The sequence below is a fragment of the Pseudomassariella vexata genome, assembly GCF_002105095.1.
Source record: "Pseudomassariella vexata strain CBS 129021 chromosome Unknown BCR38scaffold_8, whole genome shotgun sequence".
Classification (NCBI taxonomy): domain Eukaryota; kingdom Fungi; phylum Ascomycota; class Sordariomycetes; order Amphisphaeriales; family Pseudomassariaceae; genus Pseudomassariella; species Pseudomassariella vexata.
The window spans coordinates 914,506-938,940 of record NW_024467963.1 but is presented as its reverse complement, the minus strand read 5'-3'; the positions used below and the strand labels follow the sequence as shown (position 1 = coordinate 938,940).

Here is a 24,435-nt window from a genome sequence, read left to right as displayed (position 1 = left end):
GACCATGTACTCAGGCCAGTCACCGTTTCGATGCAACAGCACTTGAAAATGTCTCAACTCGCAATAGCAGTTTAGCGTTATCGAACGTGAAACCCGCTACTTCCATTGATTCCTTTTTGTAGTAGTCTCCCAGTCTTGAGTCAAATACATAATCATCGACAAATAGGGGGTATATACTGTACAAACCAAAACAGTTGACTTGCTTTCCCCCAGCCCAAGTCTCCTCTCCAACCAAGCCACTACGCACGATACGTTACGACAATATGTGTCTGTACCTGTGAGATTTCCCACGACTATCATCTTCGAAATGATAGCAGCTAAGCCACCGGCAAATCGTGTAATGCGGGACAGTCGCCCTACAAACCGCCCATACCGCCACTGTTTCCACCCTGCTGTCCCCCAAAGAAAAACCCGTCGAACAAGTCGAGCTGCTGCCCATCGCTAAAGTCATGGTGCATACCTTCCCACCCTAAACCAAAGCCCAGGTCCATCTGAGAATCGGCGCCACCCTGCTCACTGTCCAGGCCAGTGGAGGAACCTTGCTGCAAGCCCTGCAGAAAATCTATGCCCTGAAGGTCCGTGTAATTCAGGCTCTGGGACGGGGCAGGGGTGAAATTGGACGACGGGGAGCGCAGATAGCTGATATTTGCGGCCGAACCCGGTTGGGGGAGCTGGGGTGCGTTGGCAGAGAGGGGCGTCATACTCGCCACGGAGACGGGGGACTGGATCTGCGCGCTGCCTGGAGACGGCAGGAGAGATGGGTCGATGGCTGAATTGTCTGGCGTCATACCTCCTTCGGAGCTGCTCGCCGTCATGCCCCTGAGCATGGAGTAGCCGTCGTGTTCCGTCTTCACATTATTGGGCATGGCGAGTCGGAACTGGGCCGTTTGGAGAGGAGTGAGCTGGGACGCTGAGGCATAGCCATCTGATGATCCAGACATGTCATACGGGCCGGCTGACCGGGAGAGGTTTTGATCCATAGATCGTTGTTGGTGGTGTTGTCTAGTTCGATTTGCCGTCGCCTCTCGTGCTGAAATGTAATCAGACCGGTCGTGGCTACTTCTCGATCCATGCTTGCTACGGACCGGCGCTTGGCCGAATCCGCCTGTCGAGTTGACCATCTTGACGGTGGCCTTGGCGGTACGGTCGAAAGCATCACGACAAGCCTCTGCCGGAGGACATTTGTCGATGAGATCAGAGAATACCGATGTAGCCGCCAAGATGGTGAAGTCAACTTCGTCCATGCACTGCTTAAATGTCAGTTTCCACGGACCGAACCCATTCACAGGCAGAGGGTAACTTACGAGTCTACTTCGCACTATAGGCGAGTGCCAGATGGCGTAGAGATACGAAACACCCGCCATGAACAAGTGGTGTGTGGCCAAGTAGGTGTAGTTGACGAGTCCAGCCAGGTGCAGCTGCCTGTACAGCCGAATGATTTTCTGGCCAGCTTCAGCCACCTTGACATACACCCTTTCCTCGTCGTCCTTATCCTCAGCCGGGTATAGAGAAGGGCTGTTGACTTCCTTCGAGGTATGGTATTCTCCTTCAAACATGGCCGGCACACTCAGACTCTGTCTATACAGCATAATGATGGCCTGCCAGTAGTTGAGTTCCAGAAACTCAATGGAGAATGCAACGCCGGATTGTGGCTTCTGCGGTGCCGAGTTCTTCCATTCGTATAGTCGCTTGTCGATGTCCATGCGCCACGACCTGAAGGTGTGAAACTGATTCAGGAAAGGCGATGGTAAATGCTTGTGCATATAGATGTTCTGCTGGTTCTGGCCGCCGACCCTCGCAATCTGTGCTTGCTGGTATTGCAACACCTGAAGGATTTCGGATTGCAGCAGGCGTAGCCGGAAGTAATGATGGGCCACAATCTTGTAGGTGGGCTCGCCAGCAGACGCGCGTTGCAGAAAACCGCTGTGGGTGATGTATTTGTCTTCCAACAAGGAAGGGAACTCCGTAGTAATGACCTGATCAGAAACACCAAACGGCCTGCCGACGCATGTGCTGACAAGCCTGTCGAACGAATAGGTGCACCACCAAAGCCGCCGTCGCATGTCCCTGATGTATTCACGCCTGCCCCTTTCTCTCGAATGGTGCTCATCGGAAAGGTTAGACGCGAATTCTTTTCCGTCTTCATAGTGAAGCCCCAGATCGACGGCAAGCCGAACTGCGACACCAACAATGTACCTGTTTATGTCAGCGTCGATTTCACGTTTTTCAGTTTACTGTTTTATTCACGTACCAGAGCCCCGGAGCAACGGGACGAAGCAAGGCAAAGTTGGAGAGCAAAAGAACGGCCTGGAGCTCTTCCAAGCCACCCCCGCTATTGCTGAGACAGGCCTCGAGATGGACAATGGCACTCGCGTGGTATTCCTCCGGTTGGGCCTGTCTTGACTTTGTCTCACCCTCGCCTGACTTGGATGACCCATCCATGATGATACCGCCCCCAATGGCAAATACCATATTTAGCATGTAGAGCTCCTTGGGCCCACGTATCCTCCCTTCGGAGGCATATGCCTGGTCGAACATTTGCATAAAGTCGCCACGATGTAGCACAGGTATCTGAGGGTTGGCATGTTCAAAGTACAAAGTTACCAGCTTCATGGCCAGCTCCTTGTGGGGGAACTCGGCCGGGCTGATAGTCGGGCGTGTGTGCAAGCCAAAAAAGGAATCCCGCATGGACGTGCCCGAGGCGGCTGCGCCGGTGCCGGCGATCGGCTTATAAGGGCGTACTCCGGCCCTGTCTGAATTGGAACGCTGGTCGCTGACCGACGACTGGACGGCTGCGAAGACAACTCGGGCAAAGGACACGCCGTTGGTCGATCCCAGGTATCGACCTCCAGGCGTACCACCATGCTTCACGGCCTTGCTCGGTCTGGGCTGCTCGCTGCTGCCGCCGCCGCCGTTATTCTGTGGCCGCGAAGCTCCCGTACGACCCGTCACCTCGGGCACGGCAGGTTGGCTGCTGCCCTCTGCGGGCGATTTACCGAGTCCTGTTTCTGCGCCTGGCCGTGAGCAGTACTCTAGGTCATCGGCAGGCGGAAAGTGGACGTTGCTAGCGCGCAGCAAGGCCTCGAGCTGCTCGACGCGCGTTTCGAGATAGAAGACATAGCTAGGAAGGATTCACGTCAGCCAACACGCCAACACCCATCCATCCACAGGAGCTAGCTCACCTGCGCGGGATCTCCCTCTTGGTGATCGGGTCGTAGCCCACACAAGCCACCCTCGCCTTGTCGCAGCTAGCGCAGCTCGGCAGCTTCTGGTCGCAACGATTCTTCCTCAACCGGCAGCGATTGCACGCGCTTACGTTGCGGAAGCTGCTACTCTGTCCCACCTTGTTCGACCCTAGTCCGCCGCCGGCGCCGTCGTGAGACAGCTCGGTCGCAGGGGAAGTTGCGTTCGGGGGCCCGGAGGCGGGCGAGTCGCGGTCGGGCGATGATTGCCGCGCCCGCTTGGACGTATGGGAATGGGCTGACGGCGGTGACGGCGGCGAATGTGGCGCCATGGTATGTGTGTATGGTAGTCAAACAAAAAAACGTCCCAACGTCCCAACGTTCGGCCCGAAGCTCTGTAGAGCTATATGTGATAAGGCGCCCTCCAAAAGTCAATTGCGCAAAAGCTGGGCGCACTATGACGAGGCTTTGCTCGGCTGGCACAGGGGCTGGCTTTCTCCAACAGCCGCCTCTCCTTTTACCCCATCGCCCTTCTTCTGGGCTATCTTTAATGTTATGATTTCTTTTGGGTGGTGTTTTTGCTCTTTCCCTCCTTTTTTTTTTCTTTTTTTTTTCTCTCGTTTATAAACTTCTTCTTTCCTCCTCGCAATCTGTTCGGGTGTCGTCGTCGGTCGCAAACTTGGAGCGGGCAAAGAGCATCACCGGCAATGAGTTGATGTTATAGTGCGGGGAAGAAGAAGTAGGAGAACAAGTAGACGTGGACGTGGACAAGACCGTAGAAGTCGAGATAGCTGTTCATCTAGATGAGGCGGGCAGACAAACACTCTCACACCGATAGGTGAAAAAGGCTGGCGGCTTAACGTGGTGAAGGTAATAGTAAGAACAACACCACGTACATGCAATGACTCTCGAAACAAACCAGGAGCCCTGGTCTTGTGCTTCTTGTACCAAGTCTCTGGGTCCGAAAATCGACAACTTGCAGAGATTGGGCACGCGTCTTTGCGAAAGCGATAGCACAAAAGCAACGCAATCCTATCGAGCAATGCTTCTTGATAAGCAAATGTTCGGGGTCCTGTTTTAAAATCGCCTAATGGCCCTCCACCCCACTACCCCACACCGCCATGGCAACTCTACGACGCATGTCGCCCAGCCCAATTGTGACGTTGGGAATTTGGGAATGGTGGGAAGAGTTGCCTTCGTCAAGTGCAGCGGTATATTCCGTACAAAGCTGCGTCGTATAGTCTTCATTCCTTACAATCGAGGCTAAACTGAAACACAGCAGACCAGGGATTCATTCCGCGCTCGTGGAAATATTTCTTTTCCCTGGTGAACACATCCGATGGTCAATTTGCTTGCTTGCTCGTTTACACTACTCGTGACTCATGAACCGGATTTGTTGTGAAGCCAACATAACGTATATCAAAGCTTCGCAGTGTAAATTACATTGGCATCTTGCTGCCTTGATAATCCTATCTAACCCTAATGGTCCCTTATAATATCCCCCATGGTATCTGCAATCGGAAATCCTTCAAACGAGAGTCGCCTCCCAGGAAATGCTTCCTATCATGTCCAACGCCTGATATCCTTTCTAATGTATGCATGTACGCCCTTCCCCGTCCAGTTTCCAAAATCATAGACACCTGTACACTTAACAATGTCTCTCCATCGCTCCCAAGATATTTCCGGCCGATTATAATCAGAAAACCCACAAAACACCTCAGGGCTACTACTGGCCCGCGCGCCTGGAAACGTGCAAAAATGAGAGCCGATTTCTCATGATGGTCCAGGTACTCCGATATGCGCCAGTCCACAAGACGGACAATGTGCTGGTGTCGATTCAAATTTCGCTGCTGCATGTCACCGCCGATGACTACGGCGCAGCTTCCTCGTCGTCTCGGGTCTTCTCGCTCATGGGACGAGGTTCTGGTATGCGAAGCACGACGGCCGCTCCGCCCATAGCCACCAGAGCACTGCACCACCAGGCGAGTCCTGAATAGCCAGAGTCGAGTCCTACGGCGAAGAGCATGCCCGAGATGGTCGGCCCAAAACCACGACACAGGCTTGCCGTGGACGCGGCGACTCCGTTGATGGTGCCCAGGGCATGCTGGCTGGGAGCCGAGTTCGCCGTGAGGATCGCGTTGCTGGGGTACGCCATATTGGCAAAGGTGCATTTCCAGATAAGCAAGAAGCAAACCCCGACCATTTGGAAGTTGTGCGGCAGAAGCACAACGTACGGCGTTACCAGGTAAAGTGCAAAGTAGGCCACCGCCAGGAACCGGAATAGGCGCAGTGGCCCAAAGCGCTTGATGACCATGGGAACCAGGAACATGTTAATAAGGAGCGAATAGATGCCCTGAGCACTCAGAATGATGCCGATGGTCTTGGTGTCGAGGCCGAAACCGTCCACGAATTTGAACGGCAGCGAGATGCCCCGGTGTTCACGGGAGTCGGTAGCGAGGAACACCGGAAATAGCTGGTCGAATACCATGGTGTGGCTGGTATCATGTTAGTGGCGGATGTCACAGCGCTTCGGTTTCGACTTACAAGGCAAGTATTCCAAACGCCATGATGTTGAGGACAACGGGTTTCGTGAAGATTCTGGGAGATTCGTCGGACGAAAACCTCGCGGCTTCATCCAAAGTCATGGATATACGTGGAGCGGCTTCCGGAGACTGATCCCTCGAGCGGTATCCCGGGAGTTGCTCGTCGGGACCGTGGGGGAGAAGTGGCTGCACCTCAGACATCTCGGCAAGGTCCCTTTTTCGGTCGAGGGGTTCCACGGGCTTTCCAAAAGAAGGCATCTTGGACAGGAGCCAGTTTCCAAGTTCTACTCCGCGGTCGCGGCAATGCTTTTTCTCGGAATGGGTCTCTTCGAGGAATAGTAGCCCGTTCACGACGCCCACCAAGACAACAAACGCGCTGAACAGGTTAGGCAGGAGGTACGGGTACGTCTCCCAAATTGTCCCAGGACGAAATACACTGGGGTAGCTGACGCAGGGCCTGGCGAGAGCTCCACCAATCATGGGTCCTACGATCGACCTGGCATCGAGTTAGTCACCAATACAGCCCACGAGAGAAGACACAACTCACCCGAGACACCATACCACGGGCATGATAGTGTAAGCTCGAGCTACCAGAAGTCAGTTCAAACACCTTTAAGCCACGGAACACACACAAGACGTACGTTGGTGTTCCTTAACAGTGACCAGTTCCGCGACGGTAGACTGAAGAACTCCCATGTTTCTACATAGCCTATTAGCCAAGATTCCGAGTTCGTAAGTGCGAGGAACTCGAACCCATTCAGTAAGCCGCCAACCGCACGTGCGGCGAGTGCCACCCAGAGGTTCTGAGCGAAGCCGAAGATCACAACACTGATGGCAGTGCCAATGAGACCGGTCAGCAACACCGGCTTGCGACCAATTTTGTCACTGAGGCGTCCCCATAGAAATCCCGTGGAGAACTCGGCGAATGTGAAGGCGGACGTGACCATGCCGGCGTAGAAGGATATCTTGTTCTCATCCTCAGTGATGTGAAAATCCTTGATCATGAAGTAGATGTATGGGAATATGCCCATGAATGCGATTGGCTCGCAGATTCGACATATTGCTGCCAAAGCGGGTTAGCTCACCCGCGAGTAACAGATTCCAAGCAGTCGTCGTTCCAACTGAGTGAAAACCGCCATCCCATTTGCGCACATACCTAGTACGAGCATCTGCCTTATCGGAAAGGGTGGTGCTGGTGACGCCATGCTCATTTCTATCGCCGGGCTCCTCGCTGTGGGCGAGCTTGTGGCTCTTCCGAATACATTCCTACTCATAATTGGGGTGCCAGAGGCTTTGGTGCTACCATGTATGGTGGCTGAATCGAGCGTAATGGCAACCTGGGCGCAGAAGCTGGTGGAGAACTGTCTGGGTCTTCCAAAAGTGGCGTGGTCCTTCGTTTGAGTTATGACGTTGAGACGTTGAGAAACTTTGGCGTTTAGGGTTGGTTGTGACGAGGAAGACTCAGCGACAGAGTTGAAGGACAGTGAAGTCAAAGTATATTAAGTGGCTTTGAGGAGAGGATACACTACGGGTCGCGTCTGAGGAAGGCTAGTGTCAATAAGTAGAAAGAAAGTGTCTCTAGAATGGCTTGCGAACAGAAGCAATATAAGCTCTTAAGTGGGACTATGTAGGGCAGGACTATCCAGATTCAGAGCGAGTCGCGGACATTAAATCATTTTAAGAATCGAAGCGGCGGTGACAGCAAGCGTGACTGTGGAACAGATGATCCTCCTACCGGTGCCCGATATACTTGGTACGGGGTACGCGGCGGTGGTATCTTTCTAAAGGCAAGGCATGGAGACCCGAGCGGCTGGTCGAGGATGGATATGCCATAGTCCTCAATGGTGGAGATGTATCCATGCTAATGGTACTTCACATGTACCAGGATGACCATGTCCGAGAGTCGATATTCGTTTGCCATAGCAATTCCGTGTCAGTCTCGGCACTCACCGGGAATGGGGCTCAGGTGGAAACATCATGTACTCCGGGCCGTACACGTACTATATTGCATGGGGCCCCCTGTGAGATGCTGTCGCCTTTTGCTCGCCCGGCACGTCGCTGCTGCTGCGAATAGACAGGGGTAGGGAGCAGTATGGCAGGTCGACAGGGGGATATGCAAGAGTCAAAAAGGCGGGTGAAGAGTCAAAGCGAACCTTGGGAGAAAAAAAAATATTGGCGGCAAGTGCCTTGCCCTATTGGGTATGGACGCTATGTCGAGCCTGAATTATAAATGACAATTTCCAAACGTGGATCACAGCGTCGCTGGGGATCTGATAGCCTGAAGTTTTGGAGCTTGGAGCGCACGCGCGAAGTCTTTCGTTGAGACGAGGCGGTGAGCGCAAGGAACGGTCGACGTTGGGATGGATGCAGTCATCCTCACCAGCGCACTTCTTCACTGGTCGCGGCTTGCGGCTTGCGGATTACGGTTTGCGGCCCAGTACCTGACTGAAGGATAATGACCCTTCGGCAGCTAAAGAAGGCATCATCGGAATGCCTTCAAAATTGAGTGAGTGCATATGGTTAGACGATGAAAAGGTACAGGGGCGGAAGAAGCGGAGACCCCGTTCCCAGAGTACGTACTTAGATTATATCATGGCAGGGAACCGATACACGGACGCCGATGAAGAAAAGTAAAGTAATATGGCAATCTTGCGTTTCCTCGTCTCCATTGTTTTCCTTCTGCCCATTTTTTGGGGGTTTTTTGGGGGGGTTTTGGAGCGATGGGCTTTGATCACCAATGACGCAGCGTTGTGCATATGTCGCGTTGTATCCCTGCAGGAGCTCGCTCGCATACTAGTACCGACGATAGCCCGCGCTTAGCCCATCCAGTCTCTCTCTCTCACAAGGCTCTGACCGATCAACGTCGTGTGGGCGAATCAGACTCGCAACCAGACATAGTTGTGCAACGGCCGTAGACTGTATGCAGCTCGCCATGGCTACTATCAAATCACTCCGTGAACTGACCGACACCAATAGTAAACGTGTCGCTCACACATTCCCCGAAACAGCCCGAACCAAGCACACTCCTCTTTTTTTCTCCAGAACGTTGAGGGAATCGAAGCCGATCATGGAAACAAGCGCGCTAGATTGCCAGGACAGGGCAGCCGGGATACCCACATAGGAATAGGGTAACCACGTTCACGCTCTCTTCCAAGGTTGGGACGCAATGGTATGACAGAAGACTGGGGATGTCGTAGAAGAACCCCGTCATGCCATCGGCCAATGGCGAAAGCTGCCGATACTATCAATTAGAGTCAGCCGGTGACAGCGGGCTAGAGGCAGAAGCTGCTGTCGTCTGCCCTATGGACAACTGCCCGTTGCTAAGCTGACCAATTGGATCTGGACTATGCTGTTCAATGTTACAGCTGAGAACTAGCTAGAGTCGTCTCGGCGGCTTGGTAACAGAGGCCCTGGCCCTGAGCACGGAGAGAATCCATGATCATGCATATTCAGATTACAGACAGGCCGGTCCCTGCAACCCATGTGGCATCGATGTATTGAGTCTGGCAGCCTTGTTTCGTCCTACATGACACTGGAGGGCTGAATGGATGATTCAGGGCGAGGAGAGCATCACGAGTGCCCCCACATCAGTCATTAGTGGACCAACTCGTTCACGTCGATCACGATAGATAATGCTGTAGCCCGAGATTCCTGCCCGAGTGAAGAAGCATGCTACAAAGCTTCATTGTTTATCATGTCGTCTCGTCGAAGCGCCCGCGACATCCGGATGTTGCCCGCGGCCTGCTGGCATTTTCCGCAACTTGGACGGATAGAGATCCGGTTAGTCACAATAAAAAGGGCAAGGCACGTTGATGGCAGTGGAGAGTGTGATGTAACAGGGGCAGTGATGCTCCAGCTAAGTGGGGACTTGCGACTTCTCATTGAGCTGTGACAGCTGGGCTGTTGTGGTCTCAGATTTTCTCCATGATCATACACCCTCCCGCTCTCCTAGCAGATTGAGTGAATATTAGTCATATAACTCTACTAAGTTGTCCGCGAAACCTTATGCTAAATGTCTCCTTCAAACACTGCATTCCGTCAAATATGACAGCCTTGGCGGTTCAACAAGAGGTGTAAGGTCGAACCTACCTCACGACCCACACCACCAGCAGGTCGACGGTCTGCCTCCCTTCTCCGACACCGCGTGGCGACGACTCTGGAGCACGCTGCGGATGAGAGAATCCCAATGCCATCTTTAGTAAAATTGCCACAATAGTAGACGCGCAAACTGATTAAACGCCGTTAAACGAGCTGGGAGCATCCTGACAACTTTGAGCACAGAGTTTCTGACCTGTCAGTGCCACAAGATTGGTGAGAGTCCGGAGAGCTTCCGCGCAACCTGGAAAAGTCTCCTATTCATGCTAGCAGACAACGCTCTCCACATTGGCTTTTGAAGTGCATCCGCAACAGCCCCCACCCAGCTTCTAAATGTACCCGCAAGTAGCTCTCCTGCGTTGTTTGCCCATGTGTTCCCTGATGATACTCCACCTCAGCATTGGAAGCAGTGGATTCGTTTCACGTTCCTGGGCCAGGTCTTTTTCCATCACTTGTTCTTTTCTTTTTATAATCCAGACCCTTACCAGCACGTGCATGCAGTATCAATCATATGATCTACCCCACAGATTACCATATTAGCTACGGTGAGAGCGGCCAAACTTTTCTGGAAATGAGATCGGTGCTCAGTATTGATTTCCTCATTAGATGTGTACTGATTAAACTTCCCATGAAGATACGATGCAACACGAAGTAATGAAGATTACTATACGCATGCATGAAAACGAACTGTCGCGATCCGCCTGGCTGGAGATTAGGTTCCGTTGACCGCGCATATGTATGTCGTGCAGCTCGACGGGCTTTTTCTACTCCCCCCCACCTTGTCCCCCAGCGGTGGTGCCATTTTAAGTCATTTGGACTGGTTCGCCCCGTCGCTCGACCGTAGTAGAAAGACAGCCTCGAGGCCCTTTTCCATACGTCGAAATATGGTGCTAATACGTGAGCATCGTGAGCTCTAACCTCACCAGCCTGCTCGAAGCGATCTCCTTGCGAGGACAAGTTCACCGCTTGTCCAGGTTCGGATTCTCCCCCACACCCTGCCCCGCTGTGATGGTTTTCTGGCACGTTGTCAGGGTCGGCAACAGGCGAACAAGGAAGCGAACCCCAGGATGATGATGCTGGCGCTAGCCATGGAACTTCTTTTTTCTTCCACGTCGCCTTCTAAAAGATCCTCATTTACAGAAAAGGGGCTCATTGGACAATATTGCTCTCTCGTATGATGTATCACAGCTGGGGTGCTTTACAGGCTAGCATTTGTTATTATTAACTGGCCCCACTAAGACGAATGCGGGTACCTGAGCTGAGACCATGACAGCCTTCTAGAAACCTTCGAAGAATATGAGACCATCAGCTTGATTGCGCGGATGTTTCGTCGAGCTTATCCGGAGACCCAGTGTTCCAGGGGAGCATTCCGACTGGATGGTTTGGATGCCCCGTTGAATCTCGTTTTCCCCTTTAGCGCTGTGCAGTCGCAGCACTGTCGGTTGCCGTCGTTCGTAGTCGGACAGAGGCGAAGAGGCAACAGAGTGTGGCCCAGCGAAGGCGCCGGGGCTTTGGGCTCCGACCCGGCCGGAATGTTGCAGCAAAGATACCCTCAGCCCCAGCTTTTCATGCCCGATGCATACCGGTTGACTGTGAAGGCTCTTTCAACGTTGAATCGCATTAATTGCCTCCTCATTAGCTGTCCTAATCTCCATAGCTGGCCTCCACATCAGCGCATGTGCTTCGTCGATTTGATTGCAGATTGCCGTGTATAGGAAGTGTAGTGTGACCGCCAGAGCTGGTTGGTTCCCTATCCGGGAAGCGGTGAAGAATTACGCATTATTATTCATATAAGCTTCAGGCAGGTAGGTATATTGGTTTGCTACCGACCGCTAGGAGAAGACTAGGGATGACTCTAGCTTCTGCTAATAACATGAAAGCTAACGATGGAATGTTGGAATGCACGGCGGCTGGGGTGTCAAGCCGGCTGACTTGCTAAGGGTTCGCCAAGGCAACTGGCTATATCGAGCTCTGCTCTTTGTTTATTTTTTTGGGCGGGAAGACGGGGATATGGCAGGGAAGAGCCCTTTCTTCAGCCGTGCTCCCAGGAAGCGGTCAGGCGAGGCAGTCAAGTGACCGCACAATACGAACCTGGGAAGTTGTGATGCCGAGCGGCGGGCGACAGGCGATGATGCTTGAGGGCGGGTTACCACATATTGGTTGGTTTTTCACGTGCTTTTCTCTGGACGGAGAGCATCCGACGATTGCCTCGTTTTATCGATTATCGGTGTGTTATTGGCAAGGCAATCACGGTCAGGCAAACCCGTCGCTGTTGCCGTCTAAGTTGGGCTTCATGTGGGCGTGCCTGCCCGGTTGAGCTTTACCGAGTCGCCATTTGCTGAGCAGCAACGCAACCCTGCAAAATCGCATTCGACTTTCCGGCATCACATTGATTATGTTTTTCTTCGACGACCGGTCTGGGAGAAGAGCAAGTGTACTTCTGCGGAACTTTCTGCTACAAGCTTCGATCTATGGCATGTTGCCCTGGTCTCACTCCCAACCAATGCCGCACCCCTGTCTGTCAATGTCCGCCTCGTTGTGGCTTCGCTAATGATTCCGGCAACCACACTTTTGGAAATCCTAATTCCGTGTTTGCTAGGTTAGAGAACCAGGCATCATGGAATACATGGGTAGATGTGCCACGTCTCTACGAGTCACAGACGATACCAATAGCTGACCAGAGGGACCCGTACGATGCTGACATGCACCTGAGTTTGGCCACAGCGGGTAGGAATCAACATCTACTCCAACCTGTCCTTGTCAGATCTTCTGTGTCTTCTTTCTTCGCCTGGCTGCATGAACACCAATCATATTGCCTTCCAACATTTGGGCTCTCCTCGTGGTCCGATATGCGGCCCTCAGAGCTGCCGCTTCCTTGGGCATCCGGTGTTGGATCACTCCCCCCTCCGGAAATTTTGCAATGTGCCCTCTTCTTTACCCTGGTCCGATGTCATCTACAATGTGTACCATAGTACGATCTCGGGTTGGCCCGCCGTTAGTGCCCGTATGGCAACAGAATGCAGCAGCAGCTCTGTCGCGGACATTGGGATACGACAACCGCTGAGCGCTGCTTTCCGAGAACGGCATAGATCTCGGGTTGAGTGCCGTGATGCCATGACGCACTGTAAGAGTACTGCATTATCAAGAAAGAAGCTCGATGCGCCTCTTTACCATGACGAATGGCGGAATACCACTCTTGTCTCCTGCCATGCAAGGCCGCGCCCCAACGAGCTCACTACTGGTCTCATGACTGAAAGCAAAGAACGCATTAACATCGCCATCTGGCGTCACGGTAATTCGTCTAGGCCCCTTGCGTACTTTCCGCGTTGGGACAGAGCCAGTGGTATCTTCGCCCTCGATTGGGCTCCTGGCATATCATTGCAACCTTGGCAGCTTTAGTTATGTCGTTCACATACGGTACGGACATTGAAACAACCCTGGCTCCGACCCTTCCAACTGCCATCTCACCATCTCACCGGTTGTTGTGGCCTGAGGCCTAAGGTCTACCGGTACCAAGGTCTGTCTAACCCCGGGGATTTATTCCCGTGTGGTGGGTACAACCTTTCCTGCCGTCACCGGCATACTTGTAGTACTGGTTTGGAATTTGCGGTTACTTGCGTTGCTCATGTCACTTCCCAAACCCTACCAGCGTCCCGGTCCGTCACCTTGAGCTTCCGCATTACACAAGGCCACGAGGTAAAAGTCTAGAAGACATATTGTCGTTGCTCGAACATTGGATGATTTAATATCTAACATGTCACAGCATGGAAGCGGGGCCCTTCTATGCCTTCGATAGACAGCGTTGAATATTTTTGGTTGACTCACACCTCCTTCGACTGTAAAGTCGGCCGCGAGCTCTAATCATGAAACTATAGCGCTTATATGCGTTAGCGCAGCCATTGTGATTTCGACAGACAACTTCAATTTCGGCATCCCGAAGAAGGTTTCCATTCGTCGGGCAGCCATGCTTATCGCCAATTTTCATGTTTTCGTGCGCCAACTGAAGGATCTACCGCACAGGAGAACATGTCTTGAGGTCGCGGCTTGTATGTAGCTTTCTAAAGGCCTCAAGACCGGGGGTTCCGGTGTAGTCAGTTTCACCAATGATCTGTCTGATGGGAGCCTGCATCTCTTGCGGGTGGAGAGACAGAACGGAGATAAGAATCCCTTTGCGGTTCTGGACTCGGCTGTCGCTAGACATCTTACGAACTGTGGCATGGTATGCCAACAGTAAAGAGTTGTAACATGAAATCCCTCGGGGTCATGGGCTGGACGAGGCCTTACCGATACTTTCCCTGTCCACGTACAAAGAGACACCAGCGCAAAGCAACCAGCCTCGGGCTGACGGGACATAATTCCGTGGTTACATGATAATTGCTTTGTCTATTTGCAACACACGAATACTCTGACTCTGCTGACCAAGTCCGACTTGCCGGGCATGGGGGGGCGAATGCCTATCCCGAATCACCACGTATCCTTATAGGATGCTGTCCCTCACCGGCCATTCATTCCACGGAGTTTTGGAGACACGCGGCCGACTCGGTCAGAGATGGACCCCGCTCTACCACCCGACACGTCGCGGGCTCAAGCGTATATCGATCGGTATCGCGGTTTCTCCGTCTACTTCCACCTTTCACCCCACCCGCACCCGCGTCGTTTGGGTTGTCATACGGGCATCTCACGAAGCTGTGCAGCAGGGGGAGGGGCTCCGGGACTCGATTAGGTGCATCATTGCGGAAATGGGCGACTTTGAATCGGAAAGAGGTGACATTCATTCGGTGGAGTATCAAAGTAGAGTGAGTACATGATGATCTCCACAGCCCGCAGATTCCTAGGCGAAACGTCGCCGGGTGCCGTGGGCCACATCAGATCATTAAGACGGCAACATGGCACTGATGGCCCTGGTTGCAGACTGCGAGCAGACAGGAAATGCAGCAGTTGCAGGCCCGCACATTAACCAACTGCAGTCGCAATTGGAGGCTCAGAAGCTGCTTGGCACTGAACCCTGGGAATAGGGGGCACGGGCCAGTCGATCCGTTGCTCATAACGCTCGACAATAAGCAGGTTGAACCACCCCCAACCCAGCTGAACACGTACCCGTGACAAGGGGGGAAGCATGATTGCTCGGAAACTTTGAGCCGGTGAACTATGGTGGCTGATTCGTTCAGATAGGGAAATGTGCAGTCCTTCGGGCTCAGGGACAGCTATCGTGTATACTATTATCCACGCCACTCTGAGTCAGCTTGACGACATTCATTTCTACGAGAAAGATGTTCCCTCTTGCATCAGGCGGAAGGGGTGGATCTCTTCGTCGAGGGTTACGCGTTACACAGACGCACCAGGGCCGGGGCCTGCTGGGGGGGTTTTTTTTTTACCCCGAGATGATCATGGCAACATGGTGACGAGGATGTTATCACTAGCAAATGAGACAAACGATTGTAGGTGATGACAACCAAACAATAACAATCAATGGTTGGCACGTAGATTTCTATCATTTCCATGGGCAGCAAAACCAGGTTATGACCGAATGACCTTGGCTTAGTAAGTATCATCCACGCTCGGGCTCCAAGACGAGGACTAAGGAAAGATGAGGGAGAGCCCGGTAGCGGCAGTGAATGAAATTGAGGTGCAGTCTCAATACCATGCCTCAATAACGAGCGTGTGGAATAAATAATAGAACGAGTATTAACCCGTGGGAGGGAGGCCAGCAAACTAGTTGCGCTGCAATAAACAAGGAAAAAGACAAACAAAACTTGACCGGTTCAACATTGACGATATTCGTGGTATGTTGTCGGAACGTTCAACTGCAGTAGCCCGGCCCTCGTTCTTTTTTGTGCGCCTTATGCGCCTTTCCACTTCAGTAAATGCCTGCATGGCCTGTCTGGACTGGAGCCAAAAAGAATTTCAGACAAAATGATAAGGTAAGTTCGGCCGGTCTTTTGTTGTTTGTTTGTTTGTTTCTTTGTTTGTTCCCTCGGGTTGGGCATGACGGAATCAGGATAGACACTAGAATGTGATGATGGTGGTGGTGGTGGTATGGTTGTACCGCCTCGTGATGATGACCATTTGGCGTGCGCCATGATCCCGGCAGGCACCGAGTGGTAAACTAGTTATTCTCTTTTCGAAGATATTGCCTGTCTGTGCGGGATATTGGTGTATGTATGTTCTTGATGTGCCTGGCTCATCAGAAAAGATTTCACTAGCCTGTTTGCTTATTGTGATGGGAGGGAAATAAAACATCGCCAGGGATCGGGGTCAATATATGGGTGACTGATCGGCCAAGAGAGCGCCATTCCGTCGCCGGTAGCTGTCTCATCCTCTCTCTATTGCGTGTGCGCCACGCTACAGCAAAACAACTGTGAAAGATACCGTCCATGACCGCTCGATTGCTCTGCCTCTTATTCGCTCGAGGAGAATGGCACCCGTAGCGATCATATCCATGCGCAGACCTGGGTTCTAATTCACGCCCTCTCGTCCTGGTTGCTTTACTCAGACCCCCACATAAACAATGGGGCTTGGCTAGGTTGTGGATGGACTCAACGGACTCCCCCGTGGCAGGGGCAACGCCTTGTAAGCTGTTGGATGAATATTGCGCATGTGGTAGTTGATAGGAATATCCTGAACGCTCGCTTCATCGTACAGATCAGAATGGGAGACACGTGCAGTGAGGTCAAGCGGCCGCGAGCGCGTAGTCCATCAGAGATGGCCTGCTTTCGTAGAGTTGAGATCGGTCCCTGGCGTGTCTCGGATGCGACCTTGACGACCTCGTGCTTATCTTCGACTGCGCCTCTCCATCGGTGCCACGGATCTTGATGTGATACCTGTCGCCTGAAACACTGTAACCTATACAGCAGGGTGTCGGTGGTCTCTGGCTAGGGGGCACAAATAAGCTAGGAGCTTCTTATCTGAGCAAGGCAGAAATAACCCCTGATCGCTGGCGAAAACCGCTTGGCCGTCTATCCGCCGGTTCAGCCGGTTCGGCCGGTTTGTGGGGAGTAGCGAACTGGTCACGATACTGGACTGCGTTTGGTCAGGCACAAGAGACCGGTAGACGCCGTAAGGCTTCTTCAGACTGTCATGAGTTAGCTCCATCCGTCCTTCGAGTAGTTCTAAGTAACTCAGACAAAATAGCGAGGCGAGCAAAGTAACCCAGTTTGGTGGCACTTCTCCCCGTCCCTGGAGCTTTCTACTCGGTCAGTTCAGAAACCACATCGTAGTGATGTTTCAAGGTTTCACCCACTGACGGGTCTCCCTGCCTGGAGAGAAGCAGCGTTGAGGCAGCTAGAAGGGCATGGCATGCCTGGTATGACGGATGAGCGGGACATGGACATGACCGTGGGACACATCGAGGATCACTCGGCTTGTGTCTCAACTCGGGCGATGATGGGCGACACGACGGACTGGACGACGTAATCTAGCAGGGCTCGGTTCTCGATGGGCATGCCAAGCCGGACTGTATTTTATTGAGTTAGGGCCATGATCAAGTCAAGGACGGGAGAGTAACGCGAGGGGAAAGGGCAACTGAACATGTCAGCAAGGGGTTACATAGCAGAGACTTGGTTAAAAGCAAATACAGGCCTTGCAATAATGAGAGGACTTGTGACTGACTATAACATAGGAACATACGTTTTAACCCAGGGTGAGGGAGATCTCCAGGTATTACCATCCTTTTATATATACATAACGTACTTCTGTCGCACACTCGCACACTCTCATACTTCCTCACTAGCGCTTACACATGACCTCTCTCTCCCTATCGCGTGAATTATCGCCTATACCTTTACTTAAAGAGGGCTATAAAACATGTGAACCCCCGGTGCTCAGCTCACCTGAAGTTATAAAATCCCAACTCACGAGCTGGGATCGGCCAGTCGCTTTTGCCCGCAATGACAGCAAATTATTCAAGCTCGAGCTGGGCCCGGCTTCTTGCTACCTTGGCGATAAACCCATAGGTCAATTTGACGCCGAAAACACCAGTGTGTGCGAGTCAACATCAATTCCGGCCACCACGACGGGGCAGTAGTAGGTCAGGATGTGGATCGGACTGGCTGCTGCTCGCTGTCATATCTCATGCTTATCGTCGATGTGAATATCTAACTTCAGTCATCAACACTTGTGTAAAAACACACTCCTTTAGAAGATTCCAAAAGTTGTGAGTGAGCGTACTTCTTATACCTAGCACGTGATGGGAAGTCAGATCTGCCAGCCTTCTCCAGCGGCTCCCTCGTCAGATTCGTCGGTTGTACCTTCTCTTCCGCTTCATGGCCGCCGCCTCGCAAGTTGGTGCCGGCCAGAACGGCTCCGTGAACACCGAATTGAAATAACAAGGCGCGGTGCTGGGTTTGGAGGCCACAGTCAATTTCTTAGGTTGTTGGGTCGGGTTGGAATTAGGTTAAGGGGGAATAGACGCTAGGGGGGGATAGACGCTTAGGAGAAAGGACCTGATATATTTTAGTGCCAAGGCAACAAGGGTCTATAGAACTGAAGCGTGTTCATGTGAGATATAGTAACAAAGGTGCGATAAGTGACAGGTTCGCCTTCGGCGTTAGGTTGTTTTGATTTCGGCAGCCATTGCTACTACAATGGTCATGAAATCACTCAAGGCAGTCATAATCACTCCATCGTGATCGTTGAATGGAGGCACCGCAGTAAGTCATGCTCCTTACCAAGGTTGTTAAAGGAGAAGAGTTGACGAGAATTTTCTTGGCGACAGTGCTCTAGCGTTGCCGAGGTGTCAAGCCGATTTGTTTAGTAACGGACAAGTGGTTCCACTTGCGCGCGGGAAATCTACAGCTTGCAACTCAAAGGTCCCGTACGATGCGAGTGTGTTTAGACGTTAGGCCTATTTTATAGCTGTTTGTCGAACGGATGTCCTGAAAGTAATGGGGTTGGGATTTCGACTCTCGAATCTATGAGAAGGGGATCTCCTGTTGTGTTAAGTTGACTCACGTTCCGATGTCGTAGTGAGTCATCTTACTATGGTAATGTGGTAGTGTGGTAGTAGCTTGCCGGGGTAATACAGATCCCCCCACGATTTGCCGAATCCTGGGTTACCTTCCCCAGAACGACCAACTCCATTTCACCACAATCGTCAAGTGTGTAAGTCATCATCAGGCCAGTCCAACTTAACGATGGTGGAGGTGGGGGCGTGGTCATTAGTCGTTCGAAAGGTGCGATTTCTCGTTTGGAGACCCTTCTGGAACCGTACGGGCTAATAGGATTTTGTGGTTCGGAAAGAGACTATGGTGAGATTGAGTTCTCTGCCATGTGAAAAGTTGCTGTGACATATCGATGCAGCGTATTCAAGTTGCAATTGCATGATCTGACGAGCCGACAGCGCTGACACCAGCTGGCCAATGTTTCAAAGTCGAGTGCATCCCAAGGTAGCATTGTGTGACAATCCGTGTAGAATCTCGATGCTGGGTATTGTCCGCGTCCCATGCGCTTTTCGTGTGAGGAGTATAGTGGACCCAAAGAAAGTCTTATTAGCGTAAGCGTAGGCACGTCTGCATTATCTGCTAACGAAGCTCCCTCCCTAGTGACATTCAGTTTCGTCACATACCAGGTTCTATTGGCCCCAGGTCCTTTTGCGGTGTGTTTAAAGTGGTTCTGGTAATTCGGACGTCTCGGAGAAAACAGCGCCAAGTCAGAAGCAAGCTTACTAGCGCTCACCATCGAAGGTGGTGGTGGTGGTGGTTCAGCCCAACTTTGGAAGGATGTCGGGATGCATAGGGCTTAAATTCCCAGAATCTGACCTTGGCAGGGTCCCAACTGCGGGTGACAGGTGTATTCTCAACATATTGTGTGTATATATGTGTGTGTGTGAGGGTGTGTGTGTCGTTTGGATGAGCTTGCCGCTTTGAGACGAGGTAGACTTGTTCACGACGTCAGTTTCACTTGACTCTTCACTCCGATTGCGAAAGTTTTAGCCGAGACCCGTGTTTTTCGTCCGACCGTCTGGAAGCTCAACGGCCCGCGGCTGTTAGAGCCAGGAATATCCCAACTTGAATGAGGCGGTCATGCATGCTCACCTTCCCCACAGTCAACAACGCGGGCGGGTAAAAACTCAAACGGTTCATCGACGTGTCTTTGTTCGCTTCCCGCATTGCTGCAGTGGATGGAGTTGGACAAACCTTGAATCGTCCCATCTGCGATCTCGTCTCGACTGAGTGCTGCGTCCTCTGATACAAGCGCTACCCCGGTAAAGGTTGTCCACTTGCATCTCCTCCACCCACTAGCTTCTTGCCCCCCCCTGCCCTACTGCTGGCATTTCATCTTATCAGCTTGTACGTGTCTTGGCTTGCAGACTTCTGGCCGTGAGTCTGCTGACCGGAAATACCCGGCACATCAGGCCGGCAGTCTGGAGGAACACTCAAATCTGCCCAAGTCCATTGATCTCGAAGAGACAGTGCTCGAGTCACCGCCAAACTTGCCCGCTTGCTGTTATTGACAAGACACGACGGGACCGGCATAATGGTTGCCACCCCGGAGAAACATGACCCTCGGAGTACAGATGTCGAGGCAGGGTTGCCTCACCATGAGGCAAGCCATCATGGAGGCTTGGCGTCAATTCTCAGAGTAGAGGACGGCATTGTATACAAGCCTGAACCCGAGAAGAATCCTAGGTGGTATCAGCGGTTGCTCGACGCAGGCATGGAAGAGAATGGGATCAAACCGGTGCCAATCGAGAAAAGAACCAACACCCGTTACAACAATCTCTTTACCGTCTTCTTCACAGGCCTGCTTTGTATTCTCCCACTTCCGACGGGTATGCTCGCGACCTTGGTGTTTGGAATGAGCCTGAGAGATGCGTCCTTGACTATATTGTTCTTCTCGTTGCTGTGTTGTATACCGCCGGCGTTCATGGGGTGTGGTGGATATCTCACAGGTCTCCGACAGCTGATCCAAGCTCGGTACTCCTGGGGGTTTGTAACGTCCATCCCTCCTGAATATTGGCTTGACTGACGTGGACCAAAGTTTCTACCTGGTGACAGTGCCACTACTCTTAAATGCTGCCACAATCACCGGGTTTACCCTCATAGCCTCTATTGTTGGCGGCCAAACGATCGCCGCCATAAATCCCGGCAATGTTAGTGTCAGCGTGGGCATCACCATAACCATCTTGATCAGTTTCATAGTATCCCTTCTGGGTTTTCGAGCACTTCATTCATGGGAACGGTGGAGCTGGATACCGAATCTGTTGGCCATCGTCGTCGCAGTTGGTTGCGGCGGCAAACACCTCTACCAACAAGCGAAAGTTGAGCCTGCCACGGCACCACAGATTGTTTCGTATGGTGGACTGATCGCCGGATATTTCCTGACGTTTGGTGGAACAACTTCGGATTACAGCGTTTATTACAGACCTGACGCTCCCAAGTAAGACCGTGTTTCTTTAGCTCAGAATTCTTCTCGTACGTACTAATATCGCGTACAGGATGAAGATCTTTACTTACATATATTTGGGCCTCCTCACGCCGTCAGTCCCGCTGCTCATCCTCGGTGAGTTGGCTGTGCCTTCATGAACTCTTGTGACCACCATAGTGATGCTAACAAACTGGCTTCAAGGCGCAGCAATGGGTGGTGCAGTACCTGTGGTAGAAGGATGGGCAGACGGGTATGATACCTACGGCGCGGGAGGTGTTCTAGCCGTCATGCTCGAGCCTGCAGGGGGATTTGGAAAGTTTATCCTGGTCCTTCTTGCTCTGACCGTGCTGGGAAACATCGCAATTTCTATGTATTCAGTCGCGCTGAATCTTCAGATGGTGTTGCCCGTCTTTACTAAGATCCCTCGGTATTTGTTCATTGTTGTGGTCATCGTCGTAATGATCCCCGTGGCAATTAAAGCTGCCGAGGACTGGGAAGAGTCATTGGAGAACTTTCTAGCATTGATTGGATACTGGGCAGGCTGCTTCGACGCTGTGTTTATTGAAGAGCTCGTGGTGTTTCGGAGGATGGACTTCTCGACATATGACCATGACATTTGGAATGTGGGTCGTAAGCTCCCGTCGGGAGTACCTGCTTTGGCTGCATCACTTCTCTCCATGGGATTGGTCGTCCCAGGAATGGCCGAAGCATGGTACACTGGGCCAATCGCCAAGACCACTGGCGACATAGGTTTCGAAATGGCCTTCTTCGTAACGGCCATATTATATTTTCCATTCCGCTGGTTGGAAATCAGATGGCGGGGTCATCTTTGAGCAGCCAGGCATAGGTACGTTCTTAGGGGTGGATTTGAAGATGCGGGTTCGGAGGACTAAAATGTACAGAAGCACATCATCGCATACCACATTCAACTGTGGGGAGCTGTTCGGGATGGATCGGATGCCAGCAATGGGAAGTGGACAATGAAAGTTAAGGGACTGGGGTTACACGAGGAGGAGCAATGGAGGATGAAACGGGCGGGAGTGAGCGGACTATGGGATCTCCCGAGATATGACTGTAATCCAGAAGGGAGTGCACTGGCTCTATTTGGCGAGTTTGCCGCACAGAACTACATCTTCCCCGAGTGGAATCCAGTGGGGTTCGGTAAGCCGAGCTGCGGCCACCGGTTGGCCGTCTGGTCCCATCCTTCGGGCGGGACACACGCACACGCTCCCCTGACCCAACCAGGTGGGGGCTATGGTTACAATAACGGAGCCAACATGCCCGGCGTTCTGCGGTTCAAGTAGTGAATTTATAACCTCGCCACCCCCTTCGACCATGATGCTGCGCAATCCCTGGGCTGCGATGACTTGCAGGATGTCGTCCCATTGGAACCGCTGTTTTGCCAAAGTAGCAGGGGGGAGGACGAGATACTTCCCCCCGAGCCCTTCAAGAAGTGCCTTCTGGCTCGCATGCGGTTCGCAGTTCGCAGTGATGATGAAAGGTGCCAAACCTCGTCCGGCTCTCGCCAGTCGCATCACCGTGCTCTCCGTCGAGAAATTCCAGCGCAGCGCTGGGTCGATGACGATGGGTCTGGGCTGGGAGGCAGCGCCGTCCAGACGGCAATTCAAGCCGGGATCGTCAGCTACGGCGGTACCCACACCGATGCAGATGGCATCGTGCCGGCTGCGAAGATAGTGGGTCATGGCCTTTGATGGGGAACCGGAAAGGGTCGTCCTGGTTCCCGGTGCCAGAGAAAGGCCAGAGTCCAAGGACGTGGCAAAGGTCAAGGTGACGAATGGGAGCAAAGACGTTGCCGCTGGCATTTCGACACGGTCAGGCCCCAGACGGGGCAGGTGAGGCTCAAGTTTGTTTGCCACATGGTCGGGAAACGTCAATGTTTGTTCAGACATTGTGTGGATAGAAGCCGGTGGGTGACAATAGCCTTAATGACTTGGGAGGCGGGGGGCCGGGTCGGAGTCAACGAGCTACCGGGCAATATGTCTAATTGCAGCAGAGGTTTATTTCTTGGTTTTTTTCCCCTGTTTTTCCTTTCCTTCCCAATTGGTGTAGAACCGAGGAGACGTGAAGCCGGTGAGGCAAGTGACAGCAAGGCAATCGAGGCAAGGAGGCAACTACTGGATGCAGTCAAGGATAATCTCGAAGGCCGGCAGGCAACAAATGCAAGCGGTGTCACAACCAGAATGTGAAAGTCCAATGGCAGTGGTCGACCTAGACGACTGGGGTAGTGGTATCGAAGACTCGAGGGATTTAATTGAGCATGATTTAGCTGGGTGTTGCACGAGGATGTGCAGTTGAATCTAGAGGTTGATAAAGGTAACAATGAGAGAGTGTGGTAGTGACCGGAAACTGCAAGCAAGGATCTAATCTTGGCGAATGAACACATTGTGGATCCCCGGTGTGGGAATTTTGGGGGAATTTTGGCCGGGCTAATGCACTAACATCCCCGTGTGAGACGCTCCCGAGGCTCGCCAGGGGAGGTTCATGTTGAGCAGTTTCCTGCACTGCACTAGCATTGGCTCCAGTGGCACAACTTCAACCGTCTTCTTGTGTTTTCTGCTCCCGTCACAACCAGTACAGCTTATGATGATCAGATTTTTTTGCAATATCCCAGCTCTTTTCCCTCGCGGGTGAAGACCCAAGAACCCAAGGGCGTAATGAAGCACCTAGGTTCCCGGCGTCAAATCCACCGTTGGCGGAAACCCCGTGGTTGCGATACGGGTTGTGCCAGCATTAACTGGCTGGATTGTGAATCTCATGCGTACACCACGCTACAGTCCATTATCCGCAGCAGACCCTGGCCGGTCCCGGCTATCTGGTTTCGCGCAACTCGGCTCAGGCAGCCCCAGTCTGTTACCACTTCGTCGTATACAACAACGCGTCGTGGGCAAAGCAAGCCATAATGCTCAACAAAAGAGTTGTGCTTGCTCACCATCTCCCTAACTTCCATAATCTTGATGAACAGAACAATCAAGTTCAGTATAGTGGGCTGGCATGACTTGGGAACAACTGCTTCCGCGGGCCCTTGTCTGCTCGAGTATTCTGCTATCCGTACCCAAGAATGCATGCCGGTGGAACCTGCGTCATGTCCGGCCCCCAAGTTGCAACACCAGACAGATCTTTTCATCCGTATCCGTCATCATCTGCCCATTTTTTTTTTTCGCTCCGAGGGCTAAATTTTCGAGTGGCACCCTCCGAAACTACACAAATTTGCCTTCACCCCGAGTGATAGA

The 24,435-nt window shown here is 52.4% G+C and overlaps 4 protein-coding genes across 4 annotated transcripts; 1 reads left to right on the top strand and 3 right to left on the bottom strand.

The window, feature by feature from the left end:
* Positions 1-57: 57 nt before the first annotated feature.
* On the bottom strand, positions 58-3,697 carry BCR38DRAFT_223336 (fungal-specific transcription factor domain-containing protein). The gene is made up of 3 exons (XM_040854266.1): positions 3,183-3,697; positions 2,252-3,121; positions 58-2,196 (listed from the first exon to the last, which is right to left on the bottom strand). Exons 1-3 carry the CDS (start codon positions 3,512-3,514, stop codon positions 357-359), a joined length of 3,042 nt encoding a protein of 1,013 aa, XP_040714833.1. The 5' UTR covers positions 3,515-3,697; the 3' UTR covers positions 58-356.
* Positions 3,698-5,052: 1,355 nt separating this feature from the next.
* BCR38DRAFT_410132 (major facilitator superfamily domain-containing protein) lies at positions 5,053-6,999 on the bottom strand (the record flags this gene model as incomplete). Its single annotated transcript, XM_040858425.1, has 6 exons — positions 5,053-5,677; positions 5,727-6,221; positions 6,273-6,312; positions 6,367-6,425; positions 6,479-6,788; positions 6,882-6,999. The coding sequence occupies 6 exons, from the start codon at positions 6,997-6,999 to the stop codon at positions 5,053-5,055; spliced, it is 1,647 nt and encodes a 548-aa protein (XP_040714832.1).
* A 13,316-nt stretch (positions 7,000-20,315) lies between these two features.
* Positions 20,316-22,017, top strand: BCR38DRAFT_458397 (permease for cytosine/purines, uracil, thiamine, allantoin-domain-containing protein; the record flags this gene model as incomplete). Its single annotated transcript, XM_040862156.1, has 5 exons — positions 20,316-20,398; positions 20,446-20,745; positions 20,798-21,196; positions 21,255-21,319; positions 21,386-22,017. The coding sequence occupies 5 exons, from the start codon at positions 20,316-20,318 to the stop codon at positions 22,015-22,017; spliced, it is 1,479 nt and encodes a 492-aa protein (XP_040714831.1).
* A 133-nt stretch (positions 22,018-22,150) lies between these two features.
* On the bottom strand, positions 22,151-23,513 carry BCR38DRAFT_223138 (putative riboflavin biosynthesis protein Rib7). The gene has a single exon (XM_040854265.1). The coding sequence runs from the start codon at positions 23,092-23,094 to the stop codon at positions 22,285-22,287; it is 810 nt and encodes a 269-aa protein (XP_040714830.1). The 5' UTR covers positions 23,095-23,513; the 3' UTR covers positions 22,151-22,284.
* Positions 23,514-24,435: the final 922 nt, after the last annotated feature.

Coding starts and splice junctions, on each gene's coding strand:
- BCR38DRAFT_223336 (XM_040854266.1), bottom strand. CDS start 3,514: ATGGCGCCACATTCGCCGCCGTCACCGCCGTCAGCCCATTCCCATACG. Junction 3,122..3,182: donor AAGAGGGAGATCCCGCGCAG/GTGAGCTAGCTC, acceptor AATCCTTCCTAG/CTATGTCTTCTATCTCGAAA. Junction 2,197..2,251: donor CCCGTTGCTCCGGGGCTCTG/GTACGTGAATAA, acceptor TGACATAAACAG/GTACATTGTTGGTGTCGCAG.
- BCR38DRAFT_223138 (XM_040854265.1), bottom strand. CDS start 23,094: ATGTCTGAACAAACATTGACGTTTCCCGACCATGTGGCAAACAAACTT.